General features: G+C 56.8%; 5 protein-coding genes across 5 annotated transcripts; 2 read left to right on the top strand and 3 right to left on the bottom strand.

The window, feature by feature from the left end:
- Window positions 1-281: 281 nt before the first annotated feature.
- J7T55_007077 (uncharacterized protein) lies at window positions 282-3,129 on the bottom strand (the record flags this gene model as incomplete). Its single annotated transcript, XM_053134124.1, has 2 exons — window positions 282-2,258; window positions 2,317-3,129. The coding sequence occupies 2 exons, from the start codon at window positions 3,127-3,129 to the stop codon at window positions 282-284; spliced, it is 2,790 nt and encodes a 929-aa protein (XP_052988028.1).
- Window positions 3,130-6,327: 3,198 nt separating this feature from the next.
- J7T55_007078 (valyl-tRNA synthetase) lies at window positions 6,328-7,457 on the top strand (the record flags this gene model as incomplete). The annotated part of the gene is made up of 3 exons (XM_053134125.1): window positions 6,328-6,341; window positions 6,406-7,081; window positions 7,164-7,457. 3 exons carry the CDS (start codon window positions 6,328-6,330, stop codon window positions 7,455-7,457), a joined length of 984 nt encoding a protein of 327 aa, XP_052988029.1.
- Window positions 7,458-8,102: 645 nt separating this feature from the next.
- On the bottom strand, window positions 8,103-10,140 carry J7T55_007079 (uncharacterized protein; the record flags this gene model as incomplete). Its single annotated transcript, XM_053134126.1, has 3 exons — window positions 8,103-8,259; window positions 8,504-9,960; window positions 10,072-10,140. 3 exons carry the CDS (start codon window positions 10,138-10,140, stop codon window positions 8,103-8,105), a joined length of 1,683 nt encoding a protein of 560 aa, XP_052988030.1.
- A 3,480-nt stretch (window positions 10,141-13,620) lies between these two features.
- Window positions 13,621-14,901, top strand: J7T55_007080 (cystathionine gamma-lyase; the record flags this gene model as incomplete). Its single annotated transcript, XM_053134127.1, has 1 exon — window positions 13,621-14,901. The coding sequence occupies one exon, from the start codon at window positions 13,621-13,623 to the stop codon at window positions 14,899-14,901; it is 1,281 nt and encodes a 426-aa protein (XP_052988031.1).
- A 1,122-nt stretch (window positions 14,902-16,023) lies between these two features.
- J7T55_007081 (uncharacterized protein) lies at window positions 16,024-18,657 on the bottom strand (the record flags this gene model as incomplete). Its single annotated transcript, XM_053134128.1, has 2 exons — window positions 16,024-16,074; window positions 16,159-18,657. 2 exons carry the CDS (start codon window positions 18,655-18,657, stop codon window positions 16,024-16,026), a joined length of 2,550 nt encoding a protein of 849 aa, XP_052988032.1.
- Between the last annotated feature and the right edge of the window lie 4,018 nt (window positions 18,658-22,675).

The raw sequence follows: 22,675 nt of genomic DNA on the forward strand, positions 1-22,675 counted from the left end.
TCGCCATCCCATCCTCCTAGCCCGAGAACGAAGTTTGTGGAGAAAGAAAAGAGGCACCGCTGATCAAGGAAAAGAAGAAAAAGAAAGTGTAAAGTCTTGGAATTCTTCCAGAAAGAAAAAGCCAGGCTGAAGGGAATGACAGCAACCACGTCTGGTCACAAGCCTGGCGCCATATTGTGTTGTGGCCATTTTTGGGTCGACGAGACACGTGGGAAGTAGCGACGGGAATGAGCAACAGAGCAATAGAGCAATTTCGTTTGTGCCACCTGAGGCGGACCGAATCAAGAGTGATCCAGCCCCTCGAGGATCCTCCTCGCAGCATCGATCCTTCTCCTGTACATCCGTCCCTCTGCGCTCGCCCGGCCGCTCTCCGTTAGGCCAAGGACGCACCGGCCCAGGCTCGCCACCGTCCTCTCGACCAGGAATTGGTCGTCTCGGGGCAGAGTTTCTATTACGGCCGTCGTGCCGTTCTCCTGCATGAGGCTCGCGGTGCTGCTGATGCTAATGTTGTGCTTGTGCCCGCCATGGGCGGAATGATCGTTTTTGGCCGTTTCGCCATTCTGCATCTCCTGGCAGGCGACTGTCGTGTCGCTCATAAGCGAGTTTGTGATCGACCGCACTGCAGGATCTGGGGACCCGCCCTCCGGGGTGATCATTCCTGTGCTTGATGTCTTGCTGGTTCTGTTGACCAGCGGGAAGCTCCGTGTTGTGCCCGTCGAGTCGAACGACGACACAGACGGTCGATGGCCTTTCATTGCTGCGTTCGAGCTCATCGGCCGACGTATTGTCGAGTACATGACTTCTCGTTTTGCTTGCCCTTCCGGACTCGGTCGGCCGGAAATCCCATATAAAGGTGAGCCGATCCCAGAGACTGTCGTGCGCTTTGAAGTTTGCGAACTTTCCATAGTCTCAGTGGAAGGTGTGCTGGGAGCACTACCATCCTCCGGCAAGTCGTCCAAGTTTTCGGGGCCCCTGCTGCTATCCATGCTCTGGCGGCTCGACAAGGCTTCTTCGGCAGTTGCAAAAGACTCGAAACTCGATACCGATGCCTCGCTGCCCCTTCTGGAATGATGCGGCCTTTTCTGGTCCTTCTCAGTAATCGGGCCCCTTGTTGTCTCCATTGACGACTCTGAGGTATAGGTGGCGTCGCTCCCTCGACGGGCCATGGCCATTCGTTGGCTGATTGTCCCCATGGCACTGTGGAGAAAGAAATGCTCGTAGTCAAAAGCATCCTCTCGATCTTCGTGCGAGACTTGGTGCTGCACGGCCTCATGATAGAGGGAGTCGCCGCCCTCGCTCACTGTGTCGAACACTTCTTCCAGCTCCTCTTCCAGTGCGTCTTCATCAACATCGCCATTCTCGGTGAACAGATCGTCGTCGTCCTCAACTTGCACGAATCCCTCTGCTCGGAGCGCGGCTGTGCTGTCGCGATCGAATTGATCAGCTTGGCCATGTCCCGGGTGTTCCACATTTTCGACGCTGTACACGCTTGCTGCCTCGTAGTCACCTATTTCACCGACATTCACGGCACTGTCCTTGCCAATGCTCGCCGTTTCGTCGCTTGAATGGCCCAGCTTGTCCGACTTCGTCTCAGAGTCCACTGTCGAGTCCGATGCACCAGACCACTGCCCGACCCGAGAGTAAGTGAATGGGCTCGGTGTCCGTAAGCTTTGTATGCTCCTCCTCTTGAGACTGTCTGCTCGCGCTTGCTCCCGCAAGCTGGAGATCTTGCCCTTGAGGTCGTTCACCTGGTCCTTGATGTCTCTCATCTGATTCACTGATGCCGACCGGGCAAGGCCTCGCTCGGACCCAGTCCCAAATGTTGGACTCGTGATGGTGGAGTGCCTGTACGGTGTGTTGAGGTGGGCCTGGCTCGATACTTGTGATGCCTCATCTTCGCTGAGTGGCTCGAGTGCGACCTGTGCTTCGCGCACAATGTATGACGCCCGCTTGTACTGACCGTTCAACTGATCCGCGCTCTTAGAAACGGTCAGCGGGTGCTGCCTGGAATTGGTGTGCCCAGTGACACTAGATGACCTCTGCGGATAGACCTTGATGGGTAAGCCGATCCGTAGGGCCTGATCACTGCCCTTTCTGCTGTGGCCGGAGAGAGCGGGTGACGAAGGAGACGATGTCGACACGAAAAGTGCAGATGTTGCCCGTGCTATTGGCGGAGACGGAGTGGAAGCATTAGAACCGGACGAATAGGTGGCGATGGCTAACGAGCTTCTAGCCCTAGTGAGGTTGTCCTCCATAGTCTTCATAGATAGTTAGAGCTGTTGCATTGCTTGTTCAGGGCATTTCCGCTCAACTCACCGTCAATCTCCTTTTCGCGTTAGCAAGAATGTGCTCAGCCCTCCGGCTCAATTGGGCTGTGGAATACTTCTGTCTGCTCTCATAAGAGAGGCTCACAGGTACACTGCTCTGCCCGTCTGATGCGCCAGTAATGTCAGACTCCTCAACGTACGAACTAGCCATGCTCTCCTCATCGTCGCCCTGAAAGACACTGTCACCTCCCACACTGACAGCGTCACTAAAGTCTGCGAATAGGTTGGCTTGGTCATGATGGTCGGTGACTGTGCTGTCGCTGCCGGTCGAAGAACGCCGATCTCGCTGTTCTCTTGCCTTCTTCTTGATAGCAGAGAGACTCCCACCCTGGCCCATGGTCGGAGAAGATCGCAGCGCGGCATCACTTTCGCTGTCTCTGTCCTTAGTCCCGTAGGGTGAGACCCGGACAGGGATGTGCCGTGGAGGTGATGGCCTGCCGAGCGTGCTCTCGACCTCGGTGACCTCGCCGATGTCTGAGAGCATTGTCCCGTTTCCATAGATGATGGGCGTGGCGGGCGCGGCAGAAGCAAAGCCGGTGAACTGCTGGCTCGCCTGGTTGTACAGCATGTTGTTGATGTTGTTGTCGTTTGATCCACCGGCGGCCTGGGCGTTCCTCCACATGGTCAGCGGCGACTGAGGGCGGTTCGAGTCGAGGCGGACAGGCGAAGGGGACCGATCGTAGTCAGGGTAGTCGGGCAGGATCATGTCTGGGTTTGTAAGCGTCGGGGATGCGGGCAGTGATGGGTGATGAGCAGGCGCAGAGCCTGTCGACCCGGGTCGTGATCCCATGGTTGTGGCCATTTCGGCGCTGGTCAGAGCGATTGAGCGCTTCCCCAGAACCACGGTTGCATGCAAACGGCGGGGCGAGGTCGAGGAGGGTCGAGGCCACGACGGGCAGGCCCTGCCTCGGAAGGCTTTCTGCAGTTGCCCGGCCGAAGCTGGTCGTGTCTATGACATGGGCGTGTAAGACGGGGAATTTAGGGCGATATGAGAGTGAGAGTTTGGTCTATTGAAGAATGTTGGTGGCAGCGATACCCAGTCCCGTGTGTACGTGTACGAGTAAGCTTAGCAGAGTCAAAGTCGTGCGTGAGGTCGAGGGTGAGAATGCGGTTGCACGTCGCAGTGGCATCCAAGAGGGCACGGGGAGGGACGTGTGCAGCGCCGGTCGAGCGCGTGGGTGCGTGGGAGCGAGTGATGGGGCAATTTCTTGGGTTACAGTTGAAAGAAGTAGACTCGACGGTGCCCAAGTAACCCGAGGTGTGCTCCCCGATGCTCCCAAAACACAAAGAGAAAGAAGGAGTTGGACGGCCGGGATGTGAGCAAGTAGCTCGAGTGTCGATCCTGGCTCGAAGTAGTTTGGATGAGATAGATGGGTTTGTCCCGAGTTTTGTTTTGGTGTCGCGGTCAGATCCGAGCCTGTGCCAATTGGTGGAAAGCGAGTGGACGTGTGCAAGTGCTTGCACCACTGGGAGAGGGTGGGAGGGAAAGGGCAGACGCAGCGTAGCGTAGCGCAGCGACACAGAGAGAGAGAGAGTGAGGGAGATACGAAAGTCTGGTTGAGAGTGAGCAAGCGAGCTGGGATTGAGTTGCGAGAGGAGCAAAGAGGTACGCACACGGCAAATTGGCCCTGCAGGTGCAACTGCAGCCCAGAGCCGGGACCCAGGACGGACCAGGGACCAGGACCGGGACCAGGACCAGGACAAGCGACTGCCAGTGGAGTTTGGGCTATAACAAGCGACTGCACAGCACTTGACCAGAAGCATCTCCCGATCCGGGCCAAGATTCAAGTATCGACGGTGGGTACATGTTTGTCTGTCCTACGGTACTTGGTTGATGTGAGAAGTGGGCAGTGGCGTCGACGTACCGAAGGGCTGGGCGATGGGATGGGATGGGATGCATTGATGACTACAGTACATATGTCTACACAGTATTTGCGCAGCAGCATGGCATGGCATAACATACTGTATATCGTGGATATCGTGAGCATAGCATGGCACAAGACAGCCTAAATACATCATCAATCTCGCTCTGCCCTGACATTCGCTCCTTATGGCAATGTCTTCAGCTGGCCCGGAGTGCCAGACAAAGAGATTGTCTTCCCGATGCGGCAGTCCATCGCCCCGTGTCTTGCCCACACCCACGCCTTCTGTCTCTGAGCTCGGCTCTAGTCTTCCAGCTGGCTGGTGAAGGTGGGTGGGAGCATGTGAAGGAGGGAGGCCCAGTACATGCCTAGGTGCCTATGCCTAGGTGCCCAGCACGCCCAGGTGCCCAGGTGCCTAGGTAGCTAGTACACGACTCGCCTGGCCTAGGCCACGCGATGCAGAAGCTCTACTCCTCTTGCCTATGGACATACTGCCTTATCCTAGCTGCCGACCAAGACCGGAAGAGGTCGATGTAGCCCGAGATCTCGGCCCTTGACGGTCGTGCAATGAGGATTCAGACGCCATCAAGATCTGCCAGGTTGTTTTTGTGGTCCAGGCCGTCTGTGCCATTCAGGCTGCGGTCAAAGAGCGTGGCATTTCCCCTTCGAGGATGCTACAGAACCTTGCCGGAATGGAGCGCAGAGCCTCCCCAAGGTTGGCGGGTTGACGTGCTTTCGTGTCGGTAAGCAGTGTTGGTGGTGTGCTGCCGTCCTGCCCGTCGCTGCTCGCCAACGCTACCCGTACAGTATCACAGGTGTGCCCACTGTGATGGTATTTGCATTTGGGAAATAGGGGGCACACTCACACTGGTGATTTTCATTGGCGTCTGGCCGGTTGCTCAATGCTTTGGTTGATTTGACGTTGCACCCAATTATGCACCTTCAGGGGCCCCCTGATCAGGACCAAGATTGCTCCTTTCTCCACGCCGAACCCGCGACCGGCCTGCCTCTTCTCTCGTCGGTAAGGCACGGCAGACCTGTCGGGGCCAAGTATTACATATTCCTTGGTATCGCCAGGTCCACAGAGTGAGCCTGAGACCATGTGCCCTGACGGTTGAGATTGGAGGATTCTTGTCTCTTAACACACACACAGCCAGTCCTGGGTGCTCGTGGGTCAATCTTCAATCCCCGACCGTCTGGACTTCCCGAACCTCCCCTGCCCCGCGCTTAACCTGTGGATCTCTTCGGCACTTTTTCGCTAACATGCCATTGGCCTCAGATGCGACATGCCCTTGGCTGCCCTGGTCGGTGGAATGAGCCCTGCCCTGCCCTGCCCTGCCCTAGGGAGCTCTCCTTTATGGAAACAAAAATACTTTCAATATTCTCCTACGAGTCGGAGATGACTCTCGCGGCTGCAACGGTGTTTCCGTCCCATGACGGGCATGACGGGCATGATGGGGCTGAGGGCAGCAGGACTGGCTTTTCAGGCCCTGGAAGCTTATTTATGCTGCCCATACGGATAATTTCCTCGACTGACGGGACATGATATCCCATCGAGGAGTATCTCCGTTAGGCCATCACCTTGCCGTGATGCCGAAATTCTCACGGCGTTTATTATGACTCGCACAAAGCGAAACGGTCGATCTTGCGTGGACGGCTGGTTCCAGACACTTATTCTATCGATATCGAATGATGTGTAACAGGCGATGTACCACTGCCGTCCTGTTTGCGACAGTCGCACCGCCAAGTCGTGGAGGCAAATGGAGATGACCTGAGGGAAGGCCAGGTTACGCATCAATATATGTCATTGCTGCAGTCATTGCTGCATTGCTGCAGTTCGAAATTTCAGATACAGTAGTCAGCGAGTGGATTGCAGGAAATTCAATATCAGAGTGCCGTCTTGTCAAACTCGACTAGTAATGCCAGACAGGACCCACTCACATTGTGCGACACGAGTCCTGCACTCCAGATAAATGAACGAACTGCGGCCCCAAGCGTCCAATCTAATCTAATCGATAAGCCCAGTCCCGCCAAAAATTTGAGAGACATCGGCTCTGATCTACCATGCGCTCAGCTCAGCTCTCACTGCCAGTTAGCAACACCATCAACAACCGACAGCAACACGGTCAATCGCAAACATGCTGCGACAAATGTGAGCGCCGCCAATCAACCCCTGACACTTTCAATCTCTTCTAACAAGCAACTCCCCCCCACAGAAAACCCCGCAACGCCCGCTCCAAGCGGGCCCTCGAGAAGCGCGCCCCCAAGGAGAAGGAGAACCCCAAGACGTGCCTGTTCCTGCGGGGGACGACGTGCTCGCAGGTGACACAGGACGCGCTGGCGGACCTGTATTCGCTGCGGCAGCCGCTGGCCAAGAAGTTCACCAAGAAGAACGCGGTGCACCCGTTCGAGGACGCCAGCTCGCTCGAGTTCTTCTCCGAGAAGAACGACGCCTCGCTGCTCGTCTTCGGCAGCTCCAACAAGAAGCGGCCCCACTGCCTGACCCTCGTGCGCACCTTCGGCCACCGCGTCCTCGACATGCTCGAGCTGGGGCTCGACGGTGACTCCTTCCGCCGCCTCGCCCAGTTCCGCGGCAAGAAGCCCGCCGTGGGGCTGCGGCCCATGCTCGTCTTTGCCGGCTCCGCCTTCGAGAGCACCGTCGCCAACGAGTTCACCATGGCCAGGAGCATGCTCACCGACTTCTTCGCCGGCGAGCGCGGCAGCGACAAGATCGACGTCGAGGGCCTGCAGTACGTCGTTGTCATCACCGCCGAGGAGGAGGCCGCCACCAGCACCGGTTTGGGCGACGGGAGTGCCGCCAAGCCCGCGATCCACCTGCGGACGTATCTGATCCAGACGAAGCGGAGCGGGCAGCGGTTACCGCGAGTCGAGGTGAGTCTACTTTATCTCCTCGAGTAAAGACAGTGCTATTCTTCTTTAAGCAACAACACTGACAAACTGATCCCCCACACAGGTCGAGGAGATGGGTCCCCGGATGGACTTCCGCGTGGGCCGCATGCGGGAGCCCGACGAGGCTATGAACAAGGAGGCCATGAAGAGGACCAAGGTGGGCGAGGAAAAGACCAAGAAGAACGTCACCATGGACTCGATGGGTGACAAGCTGGGCCGCGTCCACATGGGCAAGGTGGACCTGAGCGGTCTGCAGACGAGGAAGATGAAGGGCCTGAAGAGGGGTCGGGGTGCCGAGGAGGACGAGGACGACAGTACGGGCGGGGAGGAAGACGTGTCCAGCAAGCGGAGGAAGTGAGGGCTACAACTGACAGACCTGTCGCTTTTGCGCTCAGACATTTTTGCATTGATGGTGTATGGCGTTGACGGGCTCAAATCATGGCTTGACCACAGGTCATCTTGGCTGGAAAAATACACTTGCTTCTTGTCTTCAAGGCTAGGACTCATTGACGGATACCCAAGGTCCAACCCACGATACTGGTTTGCCGGATTTGTGAGATACATGTACATTGAATCGTTCAAGAGGCCGGCCATTCCGGGTGGTTCTGTTTAAACCAGCAACCCGCGGCCTGGCCCCTAAGAGATCATTTAGACTACGGCAACACATGTGCCGCACTCGTTTCTAGTGCCCTTCTCGCCACAGGCAGTAAATCTTCAGCCACGCCTCGTCGCATCGCATGCGATACATTGTCGCAGACTCGTCACAAGAAGACGTCATCCGGTACCGTACCCACACGGGACTTGCCCGCTCACATCCGCGGCGTAGCCACCAACGCCGCACCGGCCTGAGTTCAGGCCGCAAGGCTTTTCCAGCCTTGGTTTCGGGTGCATCTCTACGAGGCCCCGCCAATCCCTCGGCTCACCTCTTCCACCAAGTAACGGCTTTCTCAGCCGCCTCGAATTATGGGTGCCTTTGGCGATGGGCCGCCAGATGATGCCTTTTTCACCCAGAATCGCTTCCCTCGTTGGCAACAAATATTGCTCCACCGCTGCGGTAGACCTCATCAAGCTTCTTGGACCTTCCCGGAGTATCGGGGCCCGGGGGCGTGGCGAGTCGGTCGCTCTGCTTTCGGGCTTGCTCCTTGGGCGGCGTTCGTGGGCTGCTTTTGAAGAGAATACCTCGAATTAGCACCCTCATCATCATCCCCGTGCATAAGCTGCAAAAGCATGCATTGGTGAATCAGTAGGCAGGGGCGGGAAGCTCGAGTTGAACAAAGGCGGTTCGCATCCCCCGTGCATGGACCTTTGGGAAACACAAGAGCACGCGTCAATTGACCTCTTTCTTCAATGTGCGACAAAATCAGGAACACTCGAAGAGGGAGGGAGGAGAGGATGTCAGCTCACGTGTCACTCGGTGGCGGAGGGAGGGGCGAGCCTGGGTTGACAAGCTCGCTCAGCATCTCGATATGGCTCGTGAAGGTGAGCTCGCTCGGCTGCTCTTCAGCCCAGCCAGCACCCCACATGTCGACGGGTATGTGGGTGTTGCCGCTGCTGCCTGTGTCGTACAGCGCCAGGCGGACTGCCCACTCAAGATGCGGCCACCACTTGCGCTCGATATCGGGGCCGAAGTAGTCGGAGTTGAACAGCGATACGATTCCCAAAACTTCCCTCCTGGACATCCCTTGTAACCACCAGATGTTGTCAAGAACCTTCAACAGCGCGAAAAAGGACGCTAGGATGGCGAGAGCCCGCGGCCGCCTCTCCTCAACCAGCTCAACAAATCGCTTTGAAACAGTCGCTGGAAATGCAAGGGCTCCTTTGCCCGGCTTGCTGTGGGCCCAGTTCAAGGTCGCCACTGCGTGTTGATAGGCCTGGCGAGTGCTTGTCGCTAGGTCCATCGGCTCGTTTCCTGGCATACCGCAGTTCGGATCCTGTGCCGGGGTCACCGGCGACGAGCTTAGCGCGGCGACTTCCTCGTCCAGGTCATCGAGCAAGTGGCCAAAGAATCCCTCTGTCGCTCGACTAAAGTTCAAGTGTAACACGGGCTGGGAGTCGATTATTGTGAGGATGATATCGTTCTGTTTCAGCCATGCCCACGACGCTGCCACGACCGTCTTGACGCCCTGAAAGGAGTGGAACCAAGTCAGCGGCGGCTGATATACGCTGCCGGACGCTCCGATGTCCCGTCCTTCAAAGCCAACAGCGTTCATCAAGGCGAATGGAGACTCGTCCTTTGTGAATATTCGCGTGGCAGTGCTCTGGAAGGCGATGAGTGTGGACGTGAGGAACAGTGTTGCAGCGTTTTCCGCGTTGATGCCACTTTTTAGACTATTACTGTAATTATTCAGACACGATGCCATGTATGCGTGCCCGGCGCGGACCAGTTCGGTGTCGTTCGGGCATAAGCTCCTCATGTGAAGTGCCGACACGGCGAGAATGGCATCAATCAAGTGTGTAGATCCAGTAAAGGCGAGGTTCGGGATTCTCACACCCCACATTTCCGCCGTCTCAGGCGAGGTGATGGCGAGTGTCTTGTAGGTGTGGTTTGTGTACTGGTGCATCAGGCGGAGCTCGGTGAGGCGACCGACTGGTTGTGATCCAGGTAGCGGCTGTGGTGGCTGGCGGTACAGAGGTATCGAGAATGCGGCGGATTGCGGCGTGGCGGGGACATAACCTCCTGGGCGAGGCATCGTCGCTTCTGAGAGCAGGTCATCTATCGAAGTACCCTGGCCGCTGGAACCTGGAGATGCTGTTGATCCGGCCAGAATGGAGTGAAGTTCGTGAGCAACATCTGGGTTCTCGAAGTCGCAAGGCACGCCGTGCTTGACGCAGTTGCCACATCGTGGGTGAACTTCATCGCACTGGAGGAAAACATGTCAGTCCCTGTAGCATACAAAGCAGGCCTAGAAGGGCCCGAGGGAGGACGAAAAGTTGGCGAAGATGCAGAGATAGAAAGGGGCAAGGAGCTGGACCTTTATCTTTCGCGCCTTGCACCTGCGGCACCCGGCTCGACTCTTTTTGTGGGACCTTCGCGGAGGCATTGGGATATCGGGGGTATACGTCGTCTATTCTCTTTCAAAAAAGTAGGTGGGCAAAACCTTGGCCAAAGGCTATCTCCGTCCTTGCAACCGAGGCAGCAGGCTCATCGCGAGCCTAGGTGGCTTGTGACCGGACCGAGACGCGAAACGGGGTAGCGGGCCGATGTTTGTCGAGTCCGTGCTCGTAACCGTTACAGGATCTCGGCGCAGCTGGGTGGGAGCAATGAGCAACAGGCCCGGAGCAGCTCTGTCTCGGTGAGGGGAGGAGGTCGGAGAGGAGATGTGTATCGAGCTTCGCGAGTTCGAGTTCGAGGTGAGGGTTGGTATTAAGATTTGGGGCAGTGGAGGCGTGGGCAGGGGGATAGATCTACCAGATCTGTCTGTTCAATCTGGGTCTCGTCCCTTTTGGTCCTTTCAGTCAGTGTCGTAAGGCGTACCGGCGGGGTTCGAGCGTGCCCTGCTAGGATGACATATGCTGGCCTACTGAATGCTGAGACTGACATGGCAGGAAACCTTGATTGTGAAATGCGGGATCAGGGGGTTGTTATGATTCGGGTCACTGGAAGGGCCCGATTGGCTCACGCTCGGCCTGTGGTCGATCCGGGAGACAGTCGGTGCTCCCGGACCCGTTGACGGTGCTCTGAAGTGACCCAGCCCGAAGAAGCCAGGCCTGGCCATGATGGTACAAAATACACTACTGGATGTACACTGCCACCACTGCGCCTGCCGGGCGCGCGTATACAAAACGTTGATCTTCGACAGCCTTCAGATAACGGGACTATACTAGCCCGGTGGAAACCCAGCTGAGACGCAGCCGGCTCAGAGTATCAATCCCCCTAATGCAGGCGTCTGATGACAGCAAGTCACAGATATCCTGAGTGGACGAACGGGATGAAGGAGTCGTCAGAAGTCTAATAATCCTTGCCAGCGCGCTGGTTCTGGAAGTTTTCAGGTATGCGTTTCGTTTACAACTGTCCAATCCAGACCGGGGCAGACCTGGGCAGACCTTCGATGGGGACAGCCACGTGCATGGCTTATTTCGTCGGCCAATTTACGCGCAAGACGGTTGGCTGATTTGTCAATCTTGACAGGCAGATCTGGGTTTCTGGAAAGCTTACTGAGCTGTAGGCCAGCTAAATTTGTACTCCGCGTGGTCTGCCCAGCGCAGATCCGGGAGTTTAGGTCCTCTTAGGGCCGGGATTTGGCCCCGTCACGCCTGCAGCCTCGCACCGGATCGACGGAAGTGGTATGGGTCCGAAGTAGTTTATTTGGTGGTGCGTTCCAGCAGAGTATGATATAATCACCGCCGCCGTCGAATCCAGCATACTTTCCCATCCCCTCATGGCGAGCTGCGATGCGGTCATGTTTTTCTGTGAGCGCGCTCCATGGATCGCACATAAAGTTTCGACGAAGGGGCTGGGGAGGCTAGTAGCATGAAGCTCTTGGATAGTCTGATCAGGCGAAACCGCCAGAATCGGGTAGGCGGGTCAGCCTCCACGGCTTAGAGTGTCAACTCGACGGGATGGCGGACGGGTGTGTGGCTGAGAGCTCTCCCCAGCTGGAGGACAATGGAACAGAGCTGGTCCTTGCGGGCGGGCTGGGCGCCTCGCAAGCCCAGCATGTGACGGGGCAGCAACTCGCGTGGGTGGTTACGGCCCACAGTTGTGATGAGCAGAGTTGTTGGCATTGATCATCACCACTATAGGATGAGATGCCATCCGGTCGGAAGGTGGTTCTGGCCGTGTGCATGAATGTGCAGCTGGAGCTGAAGCTGAAGTTGAAGCCGTCTCTAGACCTGAGTCTCCGTGCAGCGCCTCGTAGGGCTTGACTCGTGCGTATGGCTATGGTTCTGCGTCTGAGGATGGACGTTCGTCCCTTTACAGTACATCATAGAGGCTGTTATGTCATTAGAGGTCAGCGACTGGAAAAGGTGCCGGCCAGGTCACAGTGACGATTGGGACCAGTGTAAATGTCCCTCAGTAAGCTTTGGCATCAGCATACATATCCCTTAGGGCAGGCAAGACACAGGTCGGAATGGCCCCAACTTCACGTTGCGTGCCAACAGGATCGTGTTCGTAAAAATCAGAAACATCAAGGTGGTGAGCGATGAGATCTGAGATGGCTTGGGTGCTGTGTGGTTGCGACGCGTCCCGTCTGCTTGGAGTCAGAGATGGGGCCGACTGCTACGTGCTGCCCGTCCATGCACGCAGCCCAGCAGCTGGCGGAGTTAAGAATGCCTCGTCTGGATGTCTGGATGTCTGGGTGTATCGATGTATCGATGTCTTTTTCCGACTCGGCGATGTCGGGAGTCGGGATGATTCCTGTACTCCGTAACCCGTACTCCGTAGGCCATGTGTGAGGGTGTGTGGGTGTGGGTCTGCCTGGTGGGTTTGCGTTAGGAAGCTGCCCGCTGTCACATCGGCCGAAAAGAGCAGAGGTAAAGATTAGGTAAATGAGGACTTGTGTGTGTCAAGGCAAGGCGGCAGAGCAATCTCGTACGATTTGGTTGACTCAGTTTGTTTCATTGACGGCGGTCAAAAGGTCAAAGGGCGTTCTGTTGCGCAATCACTTGGCCATATTCCGACTTCCGATCCAGAGCCCTTCCCTCCTTCCCTCTGAGGGTGGGTGGTGCACTAGACTCGACGCTACCTTCTCGAACACCACCACCTGCCACCCACAACCCACTAGCAGTGGCACCACCCGCCCACCTTACCTAGGCGTGCTAGGGTGCTAGGTACTCAGTGGGAGCCCGTGCCCCTGACTAGCGGCCGTCCCAGGTGGCAGCAGCCAGATTTCCACCGACCACAGATGCCCAGACAGGCCAGATGCCAGATGGTGGCCCTGCTGGGCCTGTCACTGTGGGGTATGTTCAGGGTATGTTCATGGGCTCTGCGGGTGACCTGCATCGATTGACCCCGGCGTTTGATCCACCCTCGAACGGCTTCAATCGGCCTCGGCCACCACCCAGCTCCAAGCTCTCACACCCAAACTCCACCCGCCCAGCTTCGTGATGACGGTGAAAATATTTCACCGTCCATGGTAAGCCGAGAGGCGCATTCTCGAAGGGCGCAATGGCCTGGGTTCATCCAGATTACCACTCGCCTGTTCCGTCAGCAGGCGAAACATCCAGAATACCATTCCCAGACTGCTCCCAATTAGTCAGTGGTCTTTTGTCTTCGATTGCGCCATCGCCCCTAGCGGATCCTCTCTCGTCATCACCGCCGTTTTTTTCGTGACCCTCTGCCGCTGGTGACACGATACCGTCCTTCTGTTCACCTATACATATCTCCATTCACCTCGCCTCGCCTTGCTTGAGCCCTTGGCCTGGCCCTGGACTTGGACCCAGACTCATTGGACCTTCCTGCCTCTTATCTCGACCTCGAACCTTGCCCGCGATATCAACCCGTCCCTCCTCCTCCTGCTCTCCACCTCAGCCTGCTGCACCCGACTTCGACAGTCCAGTAGTCCAGTTCTATCGCAGTCATGACCGTCCCTATCCTGAACGGCAACGGCCACGCCAACGGCGATGCCCACGACCAACCAATCGAGACCCCTCCTCGCGCGCCCTCGCCCGTCCAGGGCTTCGGCACCCTCGCCGTCCACGCTGGCTCGCCCCATGACCCCACCACTGGAGCCGTTATCGAGTCCATCTCCCTGTCGACCACCTTTGCCCAGAATGCTGTAGGCAAGCCCGTTGGCGAGTATGAGTACAGCCGGAGCAGCAACCCCAACAGGACCAACTTCGAGAACGCTGTTGCCGCCCTCGAGCATGCCAAGTATGCACTCGCCTACTCTTCCGGCAGCGCTGCCACCGCCAACATACTCCAGAGCCTGGCCGCCGGCTCGCATGTCATCTCCGTCTCGGATGTCTATGGCGGCACCCACCGCTACTTTACCCAGGTCGCAAAGGCCCACGGCGTCAAGGTGACGTTCACTCCTGCCATCGAGGTCGACATCAGCGAGCACATCACGGAAGCTACCAAGCTGGTGTGGATCGAGAGCCCCTCCAACCCCACCCTGCGCTTGGTCGACATCCGCAAGGTCGCCACCGCCGCCCACGCTCACGGCATCATGGTTGTCGTCGACAACACCTTCATGAGCCCTTACGTGCAGAACCCGCTCGACCACGGCGCCGACATCGTTGTCCACAGCGTGACAAAGTACATCAACGGCCACTCGGACGTCGTCATGGGCGTGGCCGCCTTCAACAGCGAAGACCTGCGCACGCGCCTGTCCTTCCTGCAGAACGCCATCGGCGCCGTGCCCTCGGCCTTCGACTGCTGGCTGGCCCACCGAGGCCTGAAGACGCTGCACCTGCGCGCGCGCGAGGCCACCACAAACGCCACCGCCGTCGCCACCGCTCTCGAGGCCCACCCGCAGGTCATCGCCGTCAACTACCCCGGGCTGGACTCGCACCCGCACCGCGCTATCGCCAAGAAGCAGCACCGCGACGGCATGGGCGGCGGCATGCTGAGCTTCCGCATCCGCGGCGGCCACGCCGCCGCCGAGCGCTTCTGCCAGCTCACTCGCGTCTTCACCCTGGCCGAGTCGCTGGGCGGCGTCGAGAGTCTGGTCGAGGTGCCCTCGAGCATGACCCACGCCGGCATCCCCAAGGACCAGCGTGAGGCCGTCGGGGTTTTCGACGACCTGGTGCGCCTTAGCTGCGGTGTCGAGGACGCCGAGGACCTGCGCGCCGATGTCATCAACGCCTTGGAGAGGGCCGTCGCCGAGACGGGCAAGGGAAACGGCGTCAACGGTAACTGATTTTCTTTTTTCTGTTCGGATATCAAGGTGGCGTTTTTGTCTCTTTTTACGATGACCGGGGAATAAATGGGATGTTTTTAAAAGGCTGCATCAGCCCAGAAAAAAGAAGATCCCCCCACTGAGGGGAGGGCCTGAGGCGTTCAACATTGGTCGGCGTGTATTTGATAGACATGGTGTCATACCAACTTACGAGCACAACATCACATTGGGGGCTTTTCCGAGTTCGGCCCCTCTGACGAACCTATACCTGCGCGAACCTGCGTGAGCATTCGTGTTTTCCCACCCATACACCACTACATACGGTGTACGGGGTGTGTGTATGCTGCTGGTCCGAAAGGGCCGGCAACATTGAGTTCTTATATACGCTGAAGCCTGTTCGGAGACGGGGCAAAAAAAGCCGCGGATCATGTTTTTTCTTTTTTCATTGAGCGCGGATAGCTAGACATTAGGTACGTTTCCCAATGGTCATCCTTTCCATGATGTGCCTCTCTGTTCCTTTCTCCCAGTACACTGGCCAACCTCGACCGATTTTGACCGCCTTGCAAATCCGGGAATTCTTGTTCCTATGAAGAAATGAAGAGCCAACTAGCCAAGCACATGGCAATGCTCATGCTCATGCTGTATGTATGGATGTGTGTGGGGGTGTGTGGGTATTTAAATGAGAAGTGACCCAATGGCGATGAGTGCGCCTCGGTGGGCCGGCAGGTGAAATTTATGAATGTATGTATGTATGTTGGAAGGGGAAACGGACGACGACCGAGAAAATAAGAACCTTCCAACCCTCACGATTCGAAACATGATGAGGAATCCTCCCTATCCTTACAGATGACCGCTAGTCCGCCCGTCCACGATTCTTCCCGTTGCCCATGTCCGTGAAATGGTGGGACAGGGTGGACGGGATGAACCAAGGGAGCCTGAGGAGAGTGACCCCGAGACCATACCACCAGAACGCCATACTAGCAAATTCAACAATGCCCTTTTTGTATTCACCTCCCTGTTTTCCGATTTTGAAAGGTGAACGACTCCACACGCCGTCTCCCAATGGAGAATCGAGGAACGCCGAAATCAAGAGGCTTGGAGAGAACATCAACGCTGCGCGAGCGGCCTCTTTCTCGCATCGCATCACCTGGCCCGCTTCTTTTTCTTCTTCTGGCTGTACCACCTCTCTACCTCCTGTAGCAGGTCCGATCAGTACATCTTTCACACGAATACCCTTCAAAGAGGGAAGGCTCGGTTCGGAAGGGGTCAATTGCTTACAGTTGCAAGGGCCATGAACCGAGTGACCGCGGACATGCCGCCCATGGTCGTGACACGCCAGTTAGCCATGCGGTGCTCTACCAGCTTCCTCGCACTGCGGATGTACTTTAGCGGCGCCGTCCCGAGGTCCTCATTGGTGATATTTGGGTTCTTGAGCTGCCAGAGGATGATCTGGACCCAGCGCTCCAGCGCGGTCCATTGCAAGAGGTGCCCGCCCAGCGCAAGGGTTTGTTCAGCCTGTAGCCTGAACACAAAATGTACAGTTCCGGATGGGAAGAAGACTGTCTGGCCCGGCTTGAGGATGACGAACCTCCAGTTGCCTCCCGTGTAGTTTAATGGATCATTCATCCATTCTTCTTGTTCTTCATCGGTTGGCCGCGCAAGCCACCCAAACCCAAAGTTGCCCTCTTGAATCGTGATCCAAGTCGACCAGCCATGACTGTCCATATGCGGGGCTGTGTTGTGGCCACCTTCAGACATGAGCACCCACTCAAGCAGCTCCGTCCACTCGTTCCACTCCTCTCTGGTCGCTTTGATCCTCTCGGCACAGTGGCCCTCCAACAAGGCATCTCGGATCCGCGGAAGCAGCTGGCAATTCTCGCCTGTCAGAAAAGATGGCAGTATCGAGGGCGGTAGAGGACTCCTCAGGTCGAGTATGTTCCACGGGTCTCGTGAGACCTGGCCCCTGAGGAAGCGCTCCCGGATCGCGCTGAGGCTTTTCGTCTCATACGATGGCAGGTCAAAGTTGTGAGACGGTATTTGCACGGAGACCTGTCTGCTTAAATCTTCCATGCGTCTGAAGAGTTGTGCTATCGGACGTTCGCTGCCAGTCCATTTGAACTGTTGTTGCTCTGTAGTGATGATTGGCAAGCGTTCTGTACCTTTCTCTAATATCGTAGAAGCCTCTTGGGCATTCAGAAAGCCGACATCAATAGGGCCCTTTCTGACGTCCGTGTTTGGATGCTCGCACTTTGAAAGTATGGCGTGAATATATCTGTTTGTCGTTTCACCACGAGACCAGTCATCCTCCTTAAGGTCGGTAAATTCGCGCGCTAACTCGACGAGAACCCTGCGGCGGAACTCTTCGTTATACGCCCTATCGGGTAGAGGCCGGCAGCCACTGGATGATTGCTGTGGTCTGTGCCAGTACTCTGGATATTCCGAAGGCGACTGTGCCTCGATCTTTGATATAGGCTGCTGCTCTAGACTCAGCCGTCGCCTTTTGGGCGGCAAGTCAAGTTCAATCTCCTCAATCCCTGGGATGGAAGTTGCGCGTCTCCTCCGAGGGACAGCTGTCCACCTCGTGCCTGTGCCCGTCTCCTCAAAGCTGAAGGTGGGCTGGTCCATCTGCAGCGTCCTATCAGCTGTCGGCTGGGGGGTGACAGGCGCAGGGGCTGCTGAATGTGCTGCCTCAAGGGCACTGGTGATAAGCTGGGCATATAGATTCAGATGCCAAGGACACAAATCGTTCCGGCACGCACCATACAGCTTCGCCAGGGCCTCGATGTTAGTAGGCTTCCCATCGTCTAGCGTCGACAAGAATGATTGGGGCACGGCGCGACAACAACAGCGCTCGCCATGCACAGTTGGTTCTGGCGCTGGTGAAATGGGTGCTGATGGGTCATACGGGCGGCTTCTTGGTGACTGCGTGCGCGACCTGGGTGCTAGTGAGGGCGGAGGAGGTGGTTGTAACATTGGAGGGGCCAGAGTCGTCCCTTCCCTTGGGACGTCATCGAAGCGATGTGGATCTGATCCGTTCGTGACTGCTGGCTGCGGCGGGGCTGTCGATAGCCTCTCATGAGAAGGCGCGGGGCCTGGGATGGAGGCAGGGCCGGCCTGTGGTGGGACAGCGAGGAATTCCTCGGGGCGGTCTACTTGGGGGTCGGTGATGGTGGTATCACTATTATCGCCGAGGGAGAAGTCATCAGAGTGCTGGCCAGCAGGCTCATCTGAGGACGTTGACACGGTTTGGTGGTCAGCAGGCGCTGGTGCTGGGCCTGGGCCTGGTACTGATGCTGGTACTGCAGCTGATGACGACAACGGACCTGCGGGCAGATGCGCTTCTTGGCCTGTCGGGAGGAGGGGCTTGTGGCCATTGACAATTGGTGTCTCATGTGGATGCGCAGGCGCGGGCGCGGGCGTAAGAGCATAGTGTGCTGGAGGAGTTACAGTCATGGGCACGAGGCCTGATCTCATCTGGATGAGCCCCTCGGCCATCTCGACCTCGGAAGGGTTGATGGGAGACATGCGGCCGACATTGGGACGGGGCCATGGGGGTGTGGAGGACTGGCTGCCGTGAGTCGCGAGTGCAGGCGCAGGTGCAGGTGCAGGCGCAGGCACAGGCGCAGGCGGAGGTGGGTTGAAGGCAGTGGCTGTTGGCGTCGCGCTCTTGGAGGGGTCATCGTCGAATGTGCGGAAGACAGCCTGGCTGTAGAAGGGCTCGGCGGCGGCATGGGGCTGTGGAATGAAGGCGCCCGCCGCGCCGGTGAGGTATGCCATGTGGAAGTGGGTATCGGGTGATGGGGAGTGGAATTAGGAAGAGGAACAGGGACGGAAACAGGCATGAAGTCAAACCAACCATCCGCGTGCCATGAGGCTGATGTACGGAGGTCTGAGGTGCAGGTGCGCTCTCACTCACACTCACACACACACATGCACACACACACACACCTCTCACCTCTCACAGCCCTAGGGGCGCCTGCGGCTGGGCAACAGGTGTGCTGGACTGGAACTTGGGGGCAGGCACTTTTGGAGCGGCCTGGGCGAGCGAAACCATCCAATGGCCGTTGGAGTAGCCCCACCACTAGGCTATATGATCCGTACGAAATCCTGGCGAGGTTGAAGATGAGTCCTTGGGTCGCTGGGAGGGTGTTGACATTTCCTGCTGCAGATTGAGAACGAGGCTGAAGCTTTAAGTGATTGGAGCGTGTGCACAAAGGGCAGCCTTGACTTGTCACTGCTGCTGCCGCTGGCTTACTGTACTTGCAGTTGCGACTGGGGTCGCTGTTTGCAGCGGGCACTTGGGCTGCACTCGGGCAGAGGCCCCAGTGCGGCCCGAGCGTGGGCGGGTGATATTCCTCGCCTTCCTCACTCTTATGTACCCTGTTGACTCGAACCTCACTTCCACACTCAACCTTAGCAGCGTCTCCTCCTGTTGCTGCGCTAGGTGCTGATTCCCTGAACTGGCATCACACATTTCATCGTCGATAAATGTGATTCGCAGCAAATCGACCGACTCGCCAGATCCGTCAGTATCGTTGAACATACGAGTTTCAGCAGCCATGGCCAGAACTGCTCGTCAGTTGCACCCACAAGTAGGCACTTCGCCCGGCAATGTTTGCCAAACTGCCAGAGAGGGGCGCGAACAGCGGATCAGAACCCTTTGTTGACCTTTCCATACCTTCAAGTCTCCCTGATGAGACTGGTTGTCTGCAGTCACGGCTGCCTCCCCTTCCTCGCAGCCCAGGCTTTACTGGATGACATGCAGGCAGGTTTTCGTGGACCGATGAACCTAGCCGGCAAGCCGTTCTCGCCAGGGCTCCTTTGAAGACGGCTCGATCGTCACAAAGCGTTGCTGATTTTCTCACTTGCCGTGTTTCCGCATTGGTAAGGTAGACCACGGTCTGTCCCAGATGGGTGGACAGTACCGTGGCTCGCTCGAAGTTGAGAACTATGGCTTTGAAATCGTTGCGTGGCTCTGGCAATACGTCGTCTGCCATCGGTCATCAACTTTGCAGCACCCAGAAGATCATCAGGTGCTGCTGTGTTGGAAGTTGCATGGACAATCCGCGAGGTCGACAATGGCCTAGATGAAGCCCTTCAGTTCTGAGTGGATTTGCTCTTCATATTAGACCGCCGAGGTCCAGCCATGTCCCCGATCCATGACAGCCGATGTCTCCAATATCGGCGCTCTGGGACTCACATGTCCAACTTAAAAGTGGACTGTGTCAGCATTTCAGTCAGGGCTGGAACCTCTCGCTGGACAGGCCAGAGACAACGAGTGTGGATGTCGCTGAATGACACCTTAGGTGCCCATCCGGGTTCTGAGTGGCAACTGATCGAGCCTGGCTTAATTTCGCTGGATCCGAGCAAGCATCCATGCATAGGAGAAAATATTTGTTCCATCCCCTGTGGACTCAGGGCTCACAATCCTCCTGATCAAGGCTTCTTCTCAAACAACAGTATCCTGTGTACAAACATTCCAAAATCTCGCTGACAGTCTAGTCCGCACCAAGACATATCCAAGTGGAAACAAAAACTTCGTCCAAGTCTCTCATCGGAGGCGGCCGTATCCAACTTCTCTACATCCGGGCCTGCAGCGCTGAGCTCCAAGCTGGTTCGATGCTGTCACGGTGGGAAGGTGTCTTGTGGGAAGTCCGCTTCCTTGGGAACGTGAGCATTTTGAACGTGCAGGGGAATGCGGTTTTCTGCTCCGATACCTGTGGGACGCCCCGGCCTCGCATCTCTGCACGCATCGTGTGTTAATTTCAGCTGGGAGGAAACCCCGCGATGTTGGGTGCCCGGACGAACTGAAGTCGGATACGAGCTCCACCGCGTGCATTGTGCGGGTCAATGCTGTTCAATGGCGTTGTCGGTGAGAGTCTTTTCTTGCCCAAAGCCGATCTTGCGACGAGTCACCTCTCGTGTCCGTCAGGGCTGTTTAATTGTCGCGGCATCGTCAAGTCAGAACGGATCGGTCGTTAAAGATTTGGGCTGCCTTGTCAATTCAGCTCTCGGACTGCTGCGGCCTACCCTATTTTCACCTTGTTATGCGCCTTCCGTTTCCCAGAAGTCGTGATGACTTGGGTCTCAATGGCCGTCTCTGAGCGGCGGGGCCAGCACCATCCAGCGTCGTCTTCGACAGCTGCCTCCATCACTTTTCACTTACAATCCACTTTATCCGACCAGGGTTTTATTAAGCGCTTGAGCTGTGATCCTCTCGCCCCTGTATTTGGTGGTGCGCCGCGCTTTTGTCCGAAGCACCCATTGGCTCACAGCGGTACTTTTACTTCTTTCGGGCCAGTGGCATGCATCAATCATACATGAGGCAGGACCCACGGGCTGTGCATACTCTGTAGTATCACAAAGTGGGAGGACTCCCGAGCAGGGGAGCGCTCTCGTCATTGATTACGATGAATGGTGGGCTTTTACTTTCTTTGAAGTTGACGGAGGATGTTATACGTCCCTGGATGGTCAAAGACCGCACGGTCTGTCCGGACCAATTGCCCAACGTTATCCGTTTTTGCAGATCTTGGTCAATGAGCTGGATGCCCCCAGAACTCCGACGGGCGGAAGGCATTCGGAACGGGTTACCCGTTTGACGGGTTTGCGTGTTTGTCCCTAACCGAATGAGAGTCCTTTGTGTCTCGGGTCTCGGACCGCGACCGACCAGTCGGTTGGCGTACCAACACTCGTTCCTCGAGGTTCTTGTCCCAGGCCGCTGGGACTCAACGGTCCGAGACACGACCGCGTTCTGTTAGGAACGGAAAGTCGCTCGATGACTTCCACCTGCCCAAAGAAGCTTTCCAAGCCCTCGGATATTGATGGGTCTGCAGCGCCGAGACAAGCAGATGGATGTCGACTGCACCTGTCACTCATCGGATCGGCCATCTTGACGGGAAGATCAGTTTGATCTCCTCAGTGTTGCTGTTCGCCAAGTGCATGAAGTTGCAAGCCTCTTTACCGTCTCCATGGGATCGGGTCGCATCGTGCAAGCTACCACCTTCAAGGTTCGCAGTTGAGCCGCCGCGTCGCACCTATTTGCGGCTGACGTTGGTCGCATTCCAATCGCGCCAGACCCCCTCCATCACAAAGCCCTGACCCATGTTAGCGGGCCACAATGTCCATCAGGGTTCTCGTCGAAAGATTAGACCACGGAGAACCACAAACCACTCCATGTTTCGCGCCGCTACTGTGCGCTGGACAAATCGCTCATCCGCTGGTCTTGAACTTTGTGTTTCCTTTTTTTCTTTCTTTCCTTGATCGGTGTAGTTGATGGGAATTTTTTTCGCTGATAACAGAGGAGATACCGGACCCCATGACCATGAAATCATGGCCGCAAGACCGAAGATCTCGAGGGCGGCATGCTTGCAGAGTGGGTGTCAGTTTGTCTTTTAACCTGATCACTGCTGCAGGGACACTGCCGCCTGCTGACTCTGAGCTAAGCCATTGGCACAGTCCTCAACGGCAGCCAAGGGTTTCACCGCCCACTGTGTCTTTTCTGCTCGGCCACACACCCTCTCTTTCTCTCTCCGTTGTTTCGTTGCTCGCCTACAAACAAGACCCCACTGTCCGCCTTGGCTGCAGGACGTGCTGTCGCTTGGCTCGTCATACGATCAGGGTCTGTTCCCGCAGTCAAGACTCGCTCTGCCGGCTGCCTCGAAACTGTCACGGTCAGAGCTGCTCGCCCGGTATGAAGCCAACAAGCTCACCAAGCATTTCCAAGAAAACCTGTAGTAGTTTGGTCGCCTATACCAGCAAGCCTAGCTCCGGTATGGGTTTTGGTTTTGGAGCTTGA

The sequence above is a fragment of the Diaporthe amygdali genome (genome assembly GCF_026229845.1).
Source record: "Diaporthe amygdali strain CAA958 chromosome Unknown NODE_42_length_345209_cov_65_521073, whole genome shotgun sequence".
Classification (NCBI taxonomy): domain Eukaryota; kingdom Fungi; phylum Ascomycota; class Sordariomycetes; order Diaporthales; family Diaporthaceae; genus Diaporthe; species Diaporthe amygdali.